This window comes from Nicrophorus vespilloides, unplaced genomic scaffold (genome assembly GCF_001412225.1).
Source record: "Nicrophorus vespilloides isolate i.1.1-1 unplaced genomic scaffold, Nicve_v1.0, whole genome shotgun sequence".
Lineage (NCBI taxonomy): Eukaryota > Metazoa > Arthropoda > Insecta > Coleoptera > Silphidae > Nicrophorus > Nicrophorus vespilloides.
In genome coordinates, this window is record NW_017096637.1 from 57,560 (window position 1) to 73,899 (window position 16,340).

Below are 16,340 nucleotides of genomic sequence, written 5' to 3' on the forward strand. Positions count from 1 at the left end.
ATCAGATTTATGTCCAGAAGATAATGATTATTCACAAGTAAAATTAGTCTCAACTTTGCATGTTGATTTTTTCCCTTTGACAATATAATCAGTGATTAAACTTTGCGATGGCTTTGCCATTTTTTTGTACAATTGCTAATATCCAGAAATGCAATTCTGAAGCTTGCGGTTAAACTTCATTGCTCGTTCAGAATTATCATCTTTTTCGATGAAATGGTTTGCCAATTTGCGTCAAAACGTGTCAAAATGGCTTAAAATAGTTATTTAAAAAAATGCTTCTTGAAATAAAAACCGTATAACTTCAAAAGCGCCTAAAAAGAGTACGCATAAAAAGAGGACCGAGTGTATGTGGGTTTAAAGTTCTTTATTATTTATTTCTGTTTCAAATAGTCTTATTACCCGTACTATACGAAGTATTGCTGTATATAGTTATTGTGTTGACAAAACTAATTGAAAACTATACTAAATATTTCTATATTGAATCAATTTGAATTTATGTATGCACTTTTATAAATTATTATAAAAAAATTCTTGGTTTCATCGATAATTTTTTAAATTAAATTTTACTAATTTTACTGCATTTCACCCATTAATAAATCAAATCCTATGTAATTGTAAAGATCAGAGAGTCGGTAAAGAGCCAATAATATCCATTACAGCAATTCAAAATTTTATTCACAATGTGTTCATCAATAACATTGAGTAAGTTCAAGATCGCGGTTAACATTAATGGATAATTTTTCCCGGTGGATAGTTACCATTATGATGATTTTTAATTTGTTGGTTGGCTGTCGTCATGTAGGTTAACTTCAGTATTATATTGATGCTTAGCGATTCCACTATTTCCTTTCACTGCGAATCTGCTGCTATCCTTAACACTGTCATTGTCCATCGACTTGGCTGAAGGTCCATATGCTGACCCTCATTCATTTGACTGTCCATCTGTGATGAATGATGACCCTGCAAGTACCGAGAGGGCTCACAAAGGGCTTGATCAGGATTCAAACCGTCGCCGGTTCGATCTTGAGTAGGCCGACTTAACCATTCGGCTATTAGTTGCCCTAATTCTTGCTTATAAGATATATTTATTTTCATTTGTACTTCAGAGCCACATTTAAGTAATCAAAGAGCCGCATTTGAGTTTCATAGTTATTCCACCCTTGATATAGATTAGAAGCTTTTTAAAATCTATTGGAATATAAACATGATCAAGAAAAAAAGTAATCTACATACAAATATTTTGGTATAACTAGTCTTTTGTGACCGTCAGTTAATCCGTGCTGAATTGAAAGCATTTGAACACACAATAATCCGTTGAAATATAGAACGTGAGTTTTGCGGTCGCAAAACGTGAAAGCAGATTATTTATACAAATAATTGTGATGGTTAAGGTTAATGCTTTGAACTTGAATTTGGCATGATTTGAACATTATGAAAGCATGCTGGATTATAAGCACGGTCACAGTACATCAAAGGGTATTCAGATTTTTGGGTATTTCATGCGTGATGACTGTAAACGAGTTTAACATTATGGATCAAATGTTGAGATTTTTTCCAGTGTAAATACAGAATATAAAAATGTTTACACTTAATATTAATTGATACACGGCGAAATTGAATAATTTAGATTTTATGATTTAAAATGTGAAAGCAGATTAAAAAATGATTTCAATTTATTATTGTTCATGTTTCTAAGCTTAATTAATACTTTGTTGGTATCTTTTGCTTCTTTCGTTAAGTGGAGTTGATACGGATTAATAAATAATTATAAAAAATACTACTATTTGCAAATATAATTATTTGCAATAAATACCAACAATATTTGTATATTGCTGTGTTGGTACTGAATTTAGGACTTATACCTCGGTTAACGAAGCAAAACAGTCTAGAACTGAGGTTTACAGACTTTTAAACATTGCGACCCACTTTTTAGAAACATTTTTTGATTTTGCCATATCCTATGAAATTTAATTTTTATATCATAAAAATACACATTCCAGATCATACTTTGGATATTGCTGGACTAGAAATTACCAGAAAAAGAAAATAACAAGAAATTACAAAATAAAGTTATCCAACTATTGATTAGGCCAATAGTTTCGGAAATGTAAAATATTAGAAATTTATTGAATACAGAAGAAAGATAGACAAAATTAAAATTCTTGTCGAAAAAATGTTTGCAAATTAATCTTGAAAACATTTTATATTTTAGTGAAAATTATTATAATTTAGGAAATATTGTGATGTAAAATTTAATAATAATTAAATGCAAAAGGAAAAAAGAATGAAGAATAAATTTTAGACTCATATTTGAAATTTGCTGTATATAAGTCGACAGTTTATTTAACAAAACTTTTTTGAGCAATACTATTTTTACCTATAAAAACGATTTAATTTGTTATTTTTTTGTTATGAATGTACAATTTTATAATAATAGAAAAATTGATATGTATATTATTGTATAATTGAGACGATTAGCAAACAAATTTTAGGTGATATCTGTTAATTGCTATCGTGATTGGAATTTCAAAGGTGCTCTGCTCATTGCAAACTGGACTAAACACAATCGTCGCTGCCTAATTCCAGTTATGCAAAGCGGCGTATTAACATGACATTGATCCGCGAGGACCCAATCATCTCTATATCAACAATCCCTCTAACATCCCCCCACGCGCTACCCTACAGAAGTTGTACCCACAAGTTTGGAGTCGATGATATAAAGTTTAACCGAATTAACGCCGACGTAAAAAAATAAACCTTCACCTTCTCCTCCTCCACACAACCCAAAGAAAAGGAAATTATCGCTGCGAATGGGACCGAATGTCGGCATATTTCCTGCCGTTTTGCATCGCCGCCTCTCAGAATGCCGGTGATTAAATTCTGGGATGCGCACGTGGATCGAAATTGAATTCCGCCCCGCGAATTCTTAACCAACCCCCACCTTATTCTCACCAATTTCTAAATTCGTGCGCACCCCTTTTTCGAACAAGACGCGATTGTGAAAGATACAATGAAACAAGGTGCAAAAAAAATCGTTACTCTTTTACGCGCGACGCTGAGCGCCAGCCGATAGATGGCGTTGCGCCTGTCAATTGATTTAACTCGGGGTACAAAGCGGAGATTGGTTTTCCTTTTTTATTCCCCGTTCGCAGCGAGGGAGATTGATAATTGAAAGCGGCAGGGGATGTGTATGTGTGTGTGTGACTTCGCAGTTGATTCTGGTTAAGGGTTGGTTGGGGATTTTAAATAAATTTCTGGGGGGTGGAATGTGTCGGTTGTGTGTGTGTGTGCAGATCTTTAAGATTTTGCGCAGTGGGCTCCGCCATGGCCGCTTTCAGCCCGCCACGCTAGGCCCGCCGCCTCCGCCACGATTTCCTGCAGTGATTGCTACAAATTTGCCACCCCCGGGTCGCCGTTAATGTTGTTCTTGTTGCTATTGTCGTCGATGTTGTTGTTATTATTATTGTCGTTGCAAACTGTTGGTGCTGAAAGAGTTCTTCGGATGCGGCATAGTTGTAGTGTGATTTGAGTGCGCGCGCTCTTTGTCTGGTTCTCTTTCTCTCTCTGTCTATCACACTGCATCTGCAATACGTACGTCTCGCTTCGGCAGAATGGGAATTTTCACGCGGTGACAGATAATTCAATGTTGTGACAAAGCCCCGCTCTCTGTCCCATTCTTCTTCCCCTATGTCACCAATCGATTAACGACGAGGGATAATGGAGAACTGTTTTGGTTCCTGGTGGCGCGGCGGTGATCGTTCGTTCGAGACTCTTCCGTTTCCGACTTTTTAATATTTTCGGCACGCATGCTTCGAGGGGGTGTTGTTGATGAGGAGAGGAGCGGAGAGGAGAGCCGGACAGCTGACTTGTGGCAGACGTCGGGAAGGAGGCCTGGAAGCGATCAATAGCCCCACTGTTGCTCCTCGTCCCAATGACACACTAAACCCGACAACACACTGAAGACGATGCTGAGGGACAGGTGAATGGGGGTGCGACATGTTTACGATACTCTTCTGGCTGTGGTCGTTGTTTCGGGGCCTCAGGCACACCCCACCGTCCGAGGCAGAAGCAAAAAGAAGGAGCCTAGAAGAGATCGCCGTCCTCCCCAGCCCGGATCTATCACCTCCGCTAAGTCCCCAGGACTTGGAGCATCCCAGCGAGCTCTCATCCATCACACGCTTCTCCAACGACAGCCGCGCCTCGATATCTTCGAGATACTCGGCCTTCTCGCGCGACTCCTCCATAGAGATTGGCAACGACAGCCGACCCTCCGTCACCAGCATATCATCATACTCCACGTCCAGTCGAAGATACGAGATCATCGGACAGAGGTCAATAGACTCTAGAGCCAGCGTGACTAGTCTTTGGTCTTCAGACATGTCACGACGCGACTCCGAAGCCATCCCTGAACACGAGGTCGACTCGGGAGATTCCCGCGCCTCCTTTGCATCTGCCGGTAGCGTCATCTCCTCCGATAGTTCCAGGCGGCACTCAGAAATCATTGCGCGTCGTAGAAGGTCTTCAGCAAGGTCTTCGCAGGTTCGCAGACACACACGCAGATTCCCTCTATCCTACGATCGTCGCAGAACAACCGGAAGGTCCGTAACAAACTACCAACCAAATTAATCAAATATAAATGCACTTAAAGGACGCGAAACACCTTTTATAATTAATTTACACCAAAAACTAGAAACGTCAATGGATTCCAGTATGACAATTCCAGTCATTATCTATTAAATCTTTTCATAATCGTTTTTAAAACTACTCTTAATACATTTCTTTTCAAAACTATGATTATTTTCTATGATAAAAGAAATTACCAATATTACCATTACGACAAATTGATTTATTACCTACAAAATCTTTTTAAAATAATTAGTAAAACTTCTCTAGAAACTATATCAAAATAACTTTCGAAAAGAAACAAATCAATATTATCATAATTTACTATCAGTTGTAGGTCAAACTTTTAAAGTTTTTTGCAATAATAACTATGAAAAGTGTTCAAGATTATAACATGATACTAACTAATTCATATGTCAATACAGTCACTTTTCTACTTACAGGTATACTTATATATTCAAATTAATAGCTCTTATTTCTTATTTTTAATGATTTTTTGAAGTGTGTATGGCTGTAAATCGGGAGTTTTTGAAATTGCAACTGTCGTTCTGAGTATTTTATTACTCTATGATAACTATAAGTAGTTGGTACGTCTGAGATATATAACACGTAACTCAAAATTGTAGTAAGCCGAATTTCGAGAAGTTTTGATATAATTTGAAATTGCAGCTGTCATTCTGAGTATTTTATTACTCTATGATAACTATAAGTAGTTGGTACGTCTGAGATATATAACACGTAACTCAAAATTGTACTAAGCCTAATTTCGAGAAGTTTTGATATAATTTGATTGCAGCTGTCATTCTGAATGCCACGTCACTCTATGATAACTATTAGTAAGTCGAATTTCTAGAAGTTTCTATATAATGTCATTATTAGTGTCATGACACTCTCTAATAACTATTAGTAGTTGGTATGTCTGAGAAAGATTTATGTTTTCAATAAAACATTTCGTGGAATTTATGACATAAGTTGAAATAGTGATAAGTCGAATTTTGATAAGTTTCTATATAATATGAAATTGCACCTTCCAGTTGATAACTAATAGTGGTTTGTGACAAATTGTGCTGAGAGACGTTTATCTACTTCTATAGTTCATAATTCGATGAAATAGTTTATAGTTAAAAACCCAACAACGAAAATATTGATAGTATACTATAGTATGAAACTCATTTAGATCGAAATTCATCATACACATGGCAGAATGTCGGGAATGTATTTAAACAGCGATTTCGCGGCGATAACGCTCGTTGTAAACTGTTTATCTACAATAACATTATCTTATCCAGTTTATAACCGCGTTTCGGGATAACTTGAGCAATTGATCGCAGACGATACGGAGCTCATCGTCGCACCGTTGCCCGTCGATTAATAATCCTATACCGATGCAAAATTTCCAACAAATCCGCGAATTAATCAAATTAACCAATCGAAAACGCGCACGGTTTTCCTCCGAATGCAAGTCTGCAGTGACACACAACAAATCATCCACCAGACGTTGTTATCCAGATGATGGAGATTCAGACGCGCTACCATCACATCCGTCACGAGCGCAGAAGAAACTCTGATTTCATTCCCAGGCGCATTCAAAGATACATTACGATTGTTAATCCGTGAGTGACGTTGTTAATTCTCCCTCTTTCTAATTAATATTAAATGTTTTTATGTGTTAATCCTACAAGAGATTTGTAACGTGTTCCTTTTTTTTATGTGATTCGCGCGCGGATATAGATGAAAGGTTATCACCGGTTCACGATAAACATCACACCAATTTCTAATTAGAATCATGCAATAATGTGGCGTAATGTTAATACATTCTATCGATAAAGTTGTTAACATGGTGTTTCTCTATATTTATCAAAGTTAATTCGTGTTTAGAAGTATTTTTTCTGGATGTAAATTAGCGCGTAAAGTTATTAATAGATTTTTTTCTTTCTAAGTTAAAAATCAAACGAAATTTCTTGCTGGTATATCCTGAACAGCTGTTGATCGACCTTAAGATTTGTGTATATTTTTTATAATTCCGACGCGTGTATATGGAAAATATTGTTTGGATTTAGTTAACACTTCTTTATGACCATTAATTGATGGAAGAACGTTTGGCGCCGAATAGCGTGTACGTTTCAGGATATTCTTAAACGTGGAAGGATTAAAGTTCGAACTACCTAATACGTGCAAATTGCTACTAATCACATATTGACTAATTTATTTATTTTTACATTATTTAATCGGAAATCGCAAATATTTATACTTTAAACAATCAAAATCTAAGGATTATTACACTTTATAACAACATTTTTTGCTTCATTTTATCTACATTAAGTAATAACTATCAAAACAGAATAATAATTAATTGAGAGGATTAAATAAATAATAGTTTCTTTAATTGTTGAAAATATTTGATTATTTCATTCTTTACCTAATTATAAAAATAAATATTAAGAAATTAGTGTTAACTAATTGGTAGATTATAAATGTCATTGATATTTTAAGTAAATATCGAAAATTAACAAATTTCTTTGTCATTTTTATTTATTAAATACTAAAAAGACACATGAATAAGCTGTTATTTGTTATGTAATGTTTATTAATTTATGGATATAAAAAATGGTATTTTTAGTTGCAATCTCCTAAAATTTGTAAATTTACTATTTTGTTTAAATTGTTTAAATTGAATATGATTGCTATTAAATATTATTTCAATCTTCAACTAAATCTTAATTTTTATTTCATCATTAAGAAATAGGAATAAGTTGTTATTCATTATATAATGATTATTAATTTATAGATATACAAAATAGTAATATTAGTTGCAATCTTATGAAGTCGGCAAGTTTTCGATTTTTTGTGGGGCCAAATGCAGCCCGCGGGCCAAGAATTTGACAGTCTCCTTTTGAATATTATAAATATTTAAATTGATTATAATTGCAAATATTTAGACTTATAAACCATCAAACTCTAATACAATCTTCATCTAAATTTAAGTTTTTGTTTCTATGATAAAAATACTAATAAGCGTTTTTTTCGTTAAATAATGATTAATAAATGATAGATATAAACAGTAATATTTTTTATGAGATAAGGTAATATAAATTGTAAATTCAATTGAAACATTAAATAAATATATAATGAATTGACGATTGATTGAATGAAGTAATAGTAATAAGATGTTTTTCGTTATATAATGATTAATTGATACAAAAAAGTATGTATTTCTATGAGATAATAGAAAATTTAAATTTCATTGAAATTTCAAGTAAAAATGTACTTGAAGTTTGATTGAATGCTGATATTAAATTGATATATATATTTTTTTGGGTATAATAAAACGGATGCGGGAGCACAAAAGCAATTTGTATCTGGAACGATGCATTATCTATATTTTTAGATAAACTATTTGGTTTAAAATAACAATAATCAATATGTTTCAATTAACGTTCGATTAGAAGGACTTATCAATGTTTCGATAATCATTGCGCTGAAGTGATGTAAGGCTGTAACTATTGTTTTATTTTAGTTGTAACTGATGAAATTGCGCTCCCGATCCTTTATCGTCTCCTCTACTATTAGATAAGCGATGATCTGTTAAAATTACGCTCTTCCAATAAAAAAAACTGATGATGATTGAAAGTACAATCGCGTTGCATCATTACGTTCTTCTAGGTCTAGACTATCTTCAAAATATTTATTGGCCCGACCGTAGCGATTTTATTTTCGTGTTTGTTTTTGTAATTGGTGCTGGATTTGCCTAAACAATCAAGCCCGAAATGGTTGTAATAAGTGGCTGTACAAATGGTGCTGGGCAGGTACAAAAGGTGTGCGAATTAGTACCGAACAGATAACTCATTATTTGCTTCGCAGTTTCCAGGATGGAAAGATTCGAGGCCTTTTGTGCATCGGCCAATTTGAGCCTGGCTTTTTCTTTCGGACACACCGCACGCCCAGCCGTTAAATTTTTATCAAAATATTTGCATTGTAAAAGCCTTGCGAACGAACGCAGCAAACATCGCGTTATTGTAATTGACAATTAAAAACAAATCTGTCTGCTGCAATATCATGTTACCACCTCTTTGTTTACTCATTTTCTTGTTGTTGTTTATTGCAGTTTCGACGTAGAGAATGGCGCGAGTCCTGGAAGGAGCCCCCTGGATGGGGCTGCATCCCCATCGGCCGGTCTCGTTCTTCAGAATCTTCCGCAGAGACGCGAGAGTTTCCTCTACAGATCCGACAGCGACTTCGAGATGTCCCCCAAGTCCATGTCGAGGAACTCTTCCATCGCCAGCGAAAGGTACGTCAACCACTTACAATTCACTTGAAACTGTAGAAAAAAAATAGTATTCAAACAAACCTAAAGAAAGATTCAAATCTTCCAAGGGTTGTTTTACAGTTTTCTGTAATTCCCCGACCTCCCTAATAACGTGCTGACCGCTGGCGGCGCTTTTCCGAAGCTCTCGCCATTTACGTCACGGCCCGGAAAATCAATATTGGCTTTTCCACGGATTTCCCGGGTCGCCCCCTAACCGAATAACCAATTTTAATTTCGCAAACCTCCTCGCCATTCCTTCTCACACTGTAAATTGGCATAAAAATATTTGAAAAAAACTGCATCATGCATATTCACTAAAATTTGAAAATAAATTAAAATAAATGTGGATGTGCAAAAAAAATGTAATGAAAGAATCTGCGATAATTTCGTTTGGGCATCGATTTATTTCAGAATTTTTGTACGTATGGGGTGGAGGGTGATTCGAGAAAAAATGTGAAGAAGAAAGAAGTGAACGGCCGGGGGGAGAACTCCGGTAATTTATCCCCCTCTCAAGAGCTGAGAAATTCCCGCTGCTCGGAACGGAGGTGGACAAAAAGCAGTTTTACCCAACACCTCCCTCCCGCAGGGAATACTTAAAAGCCGTTCTTTCAAACTAGACGAGCAAAAAAAAAGTATATTTATATTACGCAGCAATTACCAGACATAAAGTAAATTCTCCAAATTGCAATTAAAACAACATTCCTTACTGCATCCATGTTTACTACAGTTGATAGATATTTCGTACATATAATTGTTTTGATTAAACCGACGAAAACGCCTTTACCCAACACCTCCCTTTAACGAAATTTTTACAACGAATTGCGTTAAAAAATGAAATTATATTTTTATTCAATCAAAATCATTACAGTAAAAATATTTTATTGATTAGTTTGACGATAACGTTTTTACACAACACCTTTTTTTTAATTAAATTACTACAACAATTGTTGTAGAAGAAAATGTAAATTATATTTAGATTAAAACAAAATTGTTACAGTCAAAATTTATTCCTAAACCGACGAAAACCCAACCTCATTTTAACGATATTTTGGTTTTACACAACACCTCCCTTTACTTAAATTACTACAACGAATTGTGATAAAATAAAATCTAAATTATGTTTTGATTAAATCAAAATTGTTACAATCAAGATTTATTGATTAAACCGACGATAACGCCTTTACCCAACACCTCCCTTTAACGAAATTTTCACAACGAATTGCGTTAAAAAATAATATTATATTTTGGTTTTACACAACACCTCTCTTTAGTTAAATTGCTATAACGAATTGTGTAAAAAAATCTAAATTATAATTTGATTAAATCAAAATTATTAAAATCAAGATTTATTGATTAAACCGACGATAACGCCTTTACCCAACACCTCCCTTTAACGTAATTTTCACAACGAATTGCGTTAAAAAATTAAATTATATTTTGATTAAATCAAAATTGTTACAGTCAAAATATAATTGTATTGATTAAACCGACGAAAACGCCTTTACCGAACATCTCCCTTCAAATATTTTTTTTATTGGTTTGATGAAATTGCGCATAAAAACTCAATTATATTTTGATTTAAACAAATTTTTATAGTCAAAATATAATTACTAATGAAAAAGCTTTTACCCAACACCTCCTTTAAATGAAAGTACAAAAACACAATTGCGTATTGATTACTTTAATGAAAACGCTTTTACCCAACACCTCCCTTCAACGAAAGTACCAAAGCGAATTGCTTTCTTAATAAAACTAAATTATATTTTGATTAAACTAATATCTTTACAGTCAAAATAGAATTGTATTGATTACTTCGAAAATTCTAAATTATATTTTAATTCTACCTAAATCATTATACAAATTACAACAATAAACTTTATTTTAATGCAACCAAAAAATTGAAATATTTTTTACGATTATAAAACGATTATATTTGTTGTTTTTGAAGATACATTTATTTTGTTAAAGAAAATAAGCGTTAGATCATATTTTCGTAATTGCGTACACATTATATTCAGCTGCTGTTTTATTGAGCGTTAAAAACGCAATTTTACCCAACACCTCCTGTTCCCATTTGGGAACACTTAAAACGTACATTTTCCGCAGTAAACAAAACATTAATTACTGCGTCGAAACAATCGTTTTTATCCTCCCTGTACATAACTCCCTTCACGGGAAAGCTTACCTTATTTTTAATTATTTCTTCTTTTTTTTCTCTCTTTCTCCACCAACACTTCTATATAAATTTTTATTTTAGTTATCTTAAAAAAATGATTTCTTTTCAGTTTACGAAATAAACTTTTTATACAGAATAAAACAGCTTTCGTCTGAACATTTCGTTTTTTTTGTTCTCTTCTCTTAATAATGTACACCGAGGACTGTATGATCAATGTATTTTGCAGATTCAAGGAGACAGAAAGCGTCTTGGATCGATCGTATGTACAATTGTTATTGAATGCAAATCCCCTAGCTCAAACTTATTTTGATTTTATTAATTTATTTTATATTTTCGTTTCTTTTTGTTTTACTCCCCATAGCTGCACATACGCACTAGAGGAACGTTAGTAACTAGTTCACGTTCTCTCTTTTTACTATTTTTTTTCTCTCCTTATTTACTTTCATCTGCTTTCAATGCAACTTCGTTTTTCATACCCTCAACTCAGTGCTCTCCGCAAATGCCCTTTTGCCACGAAAGCTTTCGAAGCATCATCAAGCATGCTGCTTTAGATTTATTTTATATTTATATATATATATTTTTTAGTTCAAAGCCAACATCGAAAATAAAAAAAATATAAAAAAAACAACTATTTGAAAACGTAAACTGGTAGCAATTTTATTTTCAGCAAATTCGAATTATATTCGTATGACTTCAACAACATTAACAGGAAAAAATAATTCTTATTAGATTTTTAATAATCACATATACATTGCGCATCTTTTAATGTAAATACATAAAAGAAATAGAAATTTTTAATGAAGATTTACCGACATTTCCAAAAAAATATTTATTTTTAAAAATTAAACTATTCAACATTATATGCTATGATTGCATAAGAGGAAATATTTTATTGCGCAACTTTGTATATACCAATTAGTACGTAAGAGCAATTGATGATATGACGTAATAGAAATTACTGATATAGTTGTTACGTAATAGTAATTAATGATTGAGATACGGTGATTTTTCAATGAATAAATGTTATCAATGTACGTTATTACGTACATGAAATGCGTTTTATGCTGCATCAAAAAAAACAACGTTTTCATAAACAAAGTTTATTATTTTTAATCACAGATAATACGTGAATAATTGACATTTATTGATTTTTTTTTGCATACAAACAAATTACATTTGTCAATATGTAATTACAACATAAATTATTATGCATAGATAAAATGTAAAAAAAATATTTAAAAGTACAAGAAGTAACTTTTTTTAAGAAAATTAGCTCAGAGGTTTTATTGACAATATTGAGAGATATTTTAAGATATTTTAAATTTGTGCCGTTTTTATGACTTTTATTATTATTGGAAAAACGTTAAGTGTATCAAATATATTTACATAATAAAAATATTTATTTTGATCTTTCTTGAGATTTATTACACTCAACAAAATCAGTTAACGAACAGTTCGAATTGTGAATAAATCACATAACGAACATTTGGTTTACGAACACCTTACCCACTCACGGTTTACGTCAGTTTTGTAGTTAACGTTAATGGCGATATACAGCTTAAACAGCTTCTGAAATCGGGGATTGGTAACGAATAATTCAGGTTGAACTGATTAGTATTGGGTTGACGAACAAAATTTACAAATTGTTAGTGGATTTCTAATAATGTTTTTAAAGAACATTATTAATTGTAGGAATTTAATAGTGTCTTAGTATAGCAAAACAAACTTTTTAAAATAGTATTGCGTTTTCCGGAATGTTCACAAAAATTAAAACATTTATATATCGATATATATTTGTTTAATCTATTCTTCATCTTTCATGCAACTTAAACATTGCATACTTCCAGAATTTATAAGGCTTTTTTGTCAAAATACTTTTTCAAGTGGGTTTTTATGTAGACAAAAAAAATAAACGTTCTTTCAACTTTCTGACTCCAATATGTTTTATGAGGTATTAAGAGAAACATAGGAGCTATTATTTAATATCTCTGATAATTCACTTATCGTGAAGTGCAGGTTATTCTCGATAAATATCTTGATTTCATCATTATTTCTTTAATGCTGAAATCACTAACTCTAAACTTAGAGAATTAGTTTCGTACATTTCTTTCAGCTAAAGCAACTTCTCTGTAAGCAGAATATTTCTTAGTTATTGCTTTAGTGGCATTTGTGTCTTTCTAGTAATACAAAAGTACCAAAGTCTAAAATGCACTTTTTTTTTCCATTTTAAAGAGGTTCCAGACAACGTAATAGTTTATTATATTCAATTAAATTTGCAAAAAAAAAGATTGAATGAATACATTTTCCATATATAATTAACTACATTTAGGTTATCTATAATTGCTATTTAAAGTTGTTTGTAAACTATTAACGACCGGGATTAATTTACTTGGAAAGTAAACAAATAGATATATTGAAGTAATGTATAAACAATGTATTTTTTTTAACATATAGTTATGAGAATACTGGATGACAATGACATGCATTGCACTTATTGACATTGAACATATTGACAGAGTCTATTTGTCGGGGTATTATTACATTATAGATTCATGAATAGAAGAAGAAAAGAAAATAGGACGAGGAGAAATTGTTGTCGTCTCAATTATCTTGTTCACTTGAATGTTGTTGTTTGAATGCATCAATTTTCTTGTGATCTTGATTAAAGTTGAGAATAGGACGCGCTAATTGGTACAGACAACAGCGGCATTTCTATTTCGGTACACGAAAGTTATCCGCCTCTTGTGTTTCGACTCGTAACATTGAAGGCGAGAGAGATGGTCCAGGGGTTAGTTGTTACGAAACAGGGCTTATTAAGTCGTGGGCACGTTATTTAATTACATGCATTAGCGGACCGCATGTGTCGCGCACAATATTACATAAGCACGTTCGCAAACAGCGAGGGTCGTCATTATAATTAACATAGTAATTAAGGAACACATTAATTACGAGCTGCGCCTCCACGAATTTAGTGCGATTTCTTTCGGAAATCCATACAGTGAATGGATGTGGATACGGATGGTCTATGTGACAAGTGTGAGGTACAGGACGTGCTAATTGGAACGGGCATGCAATTGTTTAGTACCAGTCTGCTAGTGGACGGAGGAGGCGGCATTGACATGCAAATCCGAATAAAATAAATTCTATATTTAGAGTCGCGGGGGCGAATTTGCATGGCAATGGTTCCACAGTTCGTTTGTTTGCTCGTTGCACCCCACAAAGCTTTGACACGGAATTTGTGCGACTTCGTTACACAACGCTTTGTCGTGCTTTTCGGATTTAAGCCGCTTCCGAAGCTCATTGTCACCGCGATTCCTGCTATTCTGTTTTCGATCATAATTTTTTTATTGTTGCACCTCCCGTTAAAATCTGAGTATTTACAGGTGTAACAGTAAATAAAATAACGAAAAATTGAGCAAAATTCCATTCGAATATACAAAATTCAAATGTTCCAGTTTATACTATTCTAAAAAGAAACGTTTCTATTTAAGAATTTTCATTTTCATTTAAACTAATTTGATAAATAGCATATTTAATTCGTTGTTTATTTTTATTAATATATAGTTTTCGTGAAAATTTCAAGTTGTTTTCTTTTTCTAATTTAAAAAGAGTTAACTCATTGCGGACTGACGGCGGATAGATCCGCCATATCCTTTGCACTTCGTAAAATAGTGTGGAGCGGTCATATAATCTTAGTTGTAAACGAGGCGCCACTAGTACAAAACAAATTTAAATTATGTTTTTTATATCATCTTTTTTGTATTATTTACCAGCAATAAACATTTAAATATAATAAATATTACAGCAACCAAAATGTTGAAAAATTCAACTACACAAATATATTACAAAAAGTTATTATTTAAAAATCTGAAATTTTATATGAACTGATATTATAAATTACATATTTTATTTGTAGTTTTATTATTAATTCTTCTATTATAGTACTTTTTCATTAGAAATTTCAATTTGATGTTGTTTTCTCTTTATAACATAAATGAAAAAAGAATAAAATTAAAATTTTAAATAATTCCTGGATTGTACAAAAAATAGCTTTAAAATTGTATTTAAATGTCATATTTTTAGTAATATTAATGCAATTTTTAAATGTATTCAAAATGAGTATTTTTCATGATGGATCATGATGAATGTATTAATAATTCTATATAAAAACTTTCAAATTATTTTAACAAGCAAAACTATTTTTTGTACATTCGTAAAAAAAAATCTATAAATGAAATAAAAAATTATTTTTTATAATAATTCAATTAATATTAATTACTTGGTCAAAATACAATACAGTATTATAATTTTTAAACCTAAATATTAATTATTACTGTAAATAATATGTTTTTTCTGTCAATATTAACGGTAAATTATTTGCTCGAAATGTAAATATTATGTTTTAATTAATTTGAATCATTATTACAAATTATAGTAGATAATGTAAACTTCATTAGTTAAAATTTCTACAAAATAAAATATTTGTGTTTTTCAGGAAATAAATTATTACTATTATGCGAATTTGGTGATTCATCAAATGGCTATTGTAAGTAGTTTATTTCAATTGATAATTAATGAAATAATAATGAAGCATATACAAAATGTGCGACTAGTGAATTTTCTGTGAAAATAAGAAATAAACTTTATTTAATTTAATTTTCACGGTAATAGGTAAATATTCCAATATATTTAGAAACTTTTGACGGAAAGATTTCAGTTGAAAATATTTTTGTAATTATTATTATTAAAAAATAATTAATAATTAATTAATATTTAAATTATTAAATACAATAAATCCTTTAAATTAATTACGTTTTTTTTTTCCAAACAATAGAAAATTAAAGTGTTTGTATGTCTAATATAGGAATTACCTTATTGAAATACACGTTTTTACTATAATTTTTATGTAAACTATCAAAGATTTTAAATAATCTTCAATTAATCTTTTATATAATAACTATTATTATTATAAGTTGGAAGAGAATTTGTACAATATTGTACATACATATTATCTGAAATTCTCTAAGGTTATAAAACAAATTTATTTTTAGATATTCATATAAAGTTTTTTTCTTATCCTTTAGATCAAGTTTTTAAATAAAATTAAGAGTAACAAAAACATATGAATGCTAACTGAATAATTCAAATTTCTGTATAAAAGAGAACACCAATGTTGTATATCACCTACGCACTTATTCCAGACCAATAGACTCTCGTTTTATGTAGCAAGTTCAT

The 16,340-nt window shown here is 31.8% G+C and overlaps 1 protein-coding gene across 5 annotated transcripts in view; it reads left to right on the forward strand.

The window, feature by feature from the left end:
* LOC108557663 (cAMP-specific 3',5'-cyclic phosphodiesterase) overlaps positions 1-16,340 on the forward strand; it is a 138,645-nt gene that overhangs the window by 46,385 nt on the left and 75,920 nt on the right. For 2 of the 5 annotated variants that reach the window (XM_017914268.1, XM_017914272.1), the window contains 2 exons: positions 8,729-8,911; positions 11,332-11,364. In XM_017914268.1, coding sequence (XP_017769757.1) covers positions 8,729-8,911; positions 11,332-11,364 — 216 coding nt within the window. Of the gene's footprint in view, positions 1-3,946; positions 4,599-8,728; positions 8,912-11,331; positions 11,365-16,340 lie in introns of those variants that run through there. The other 3 variants (XM_017914270.1, XM_017914271.1, XM_017914269.1) reach the window with 3 other exon arrangements.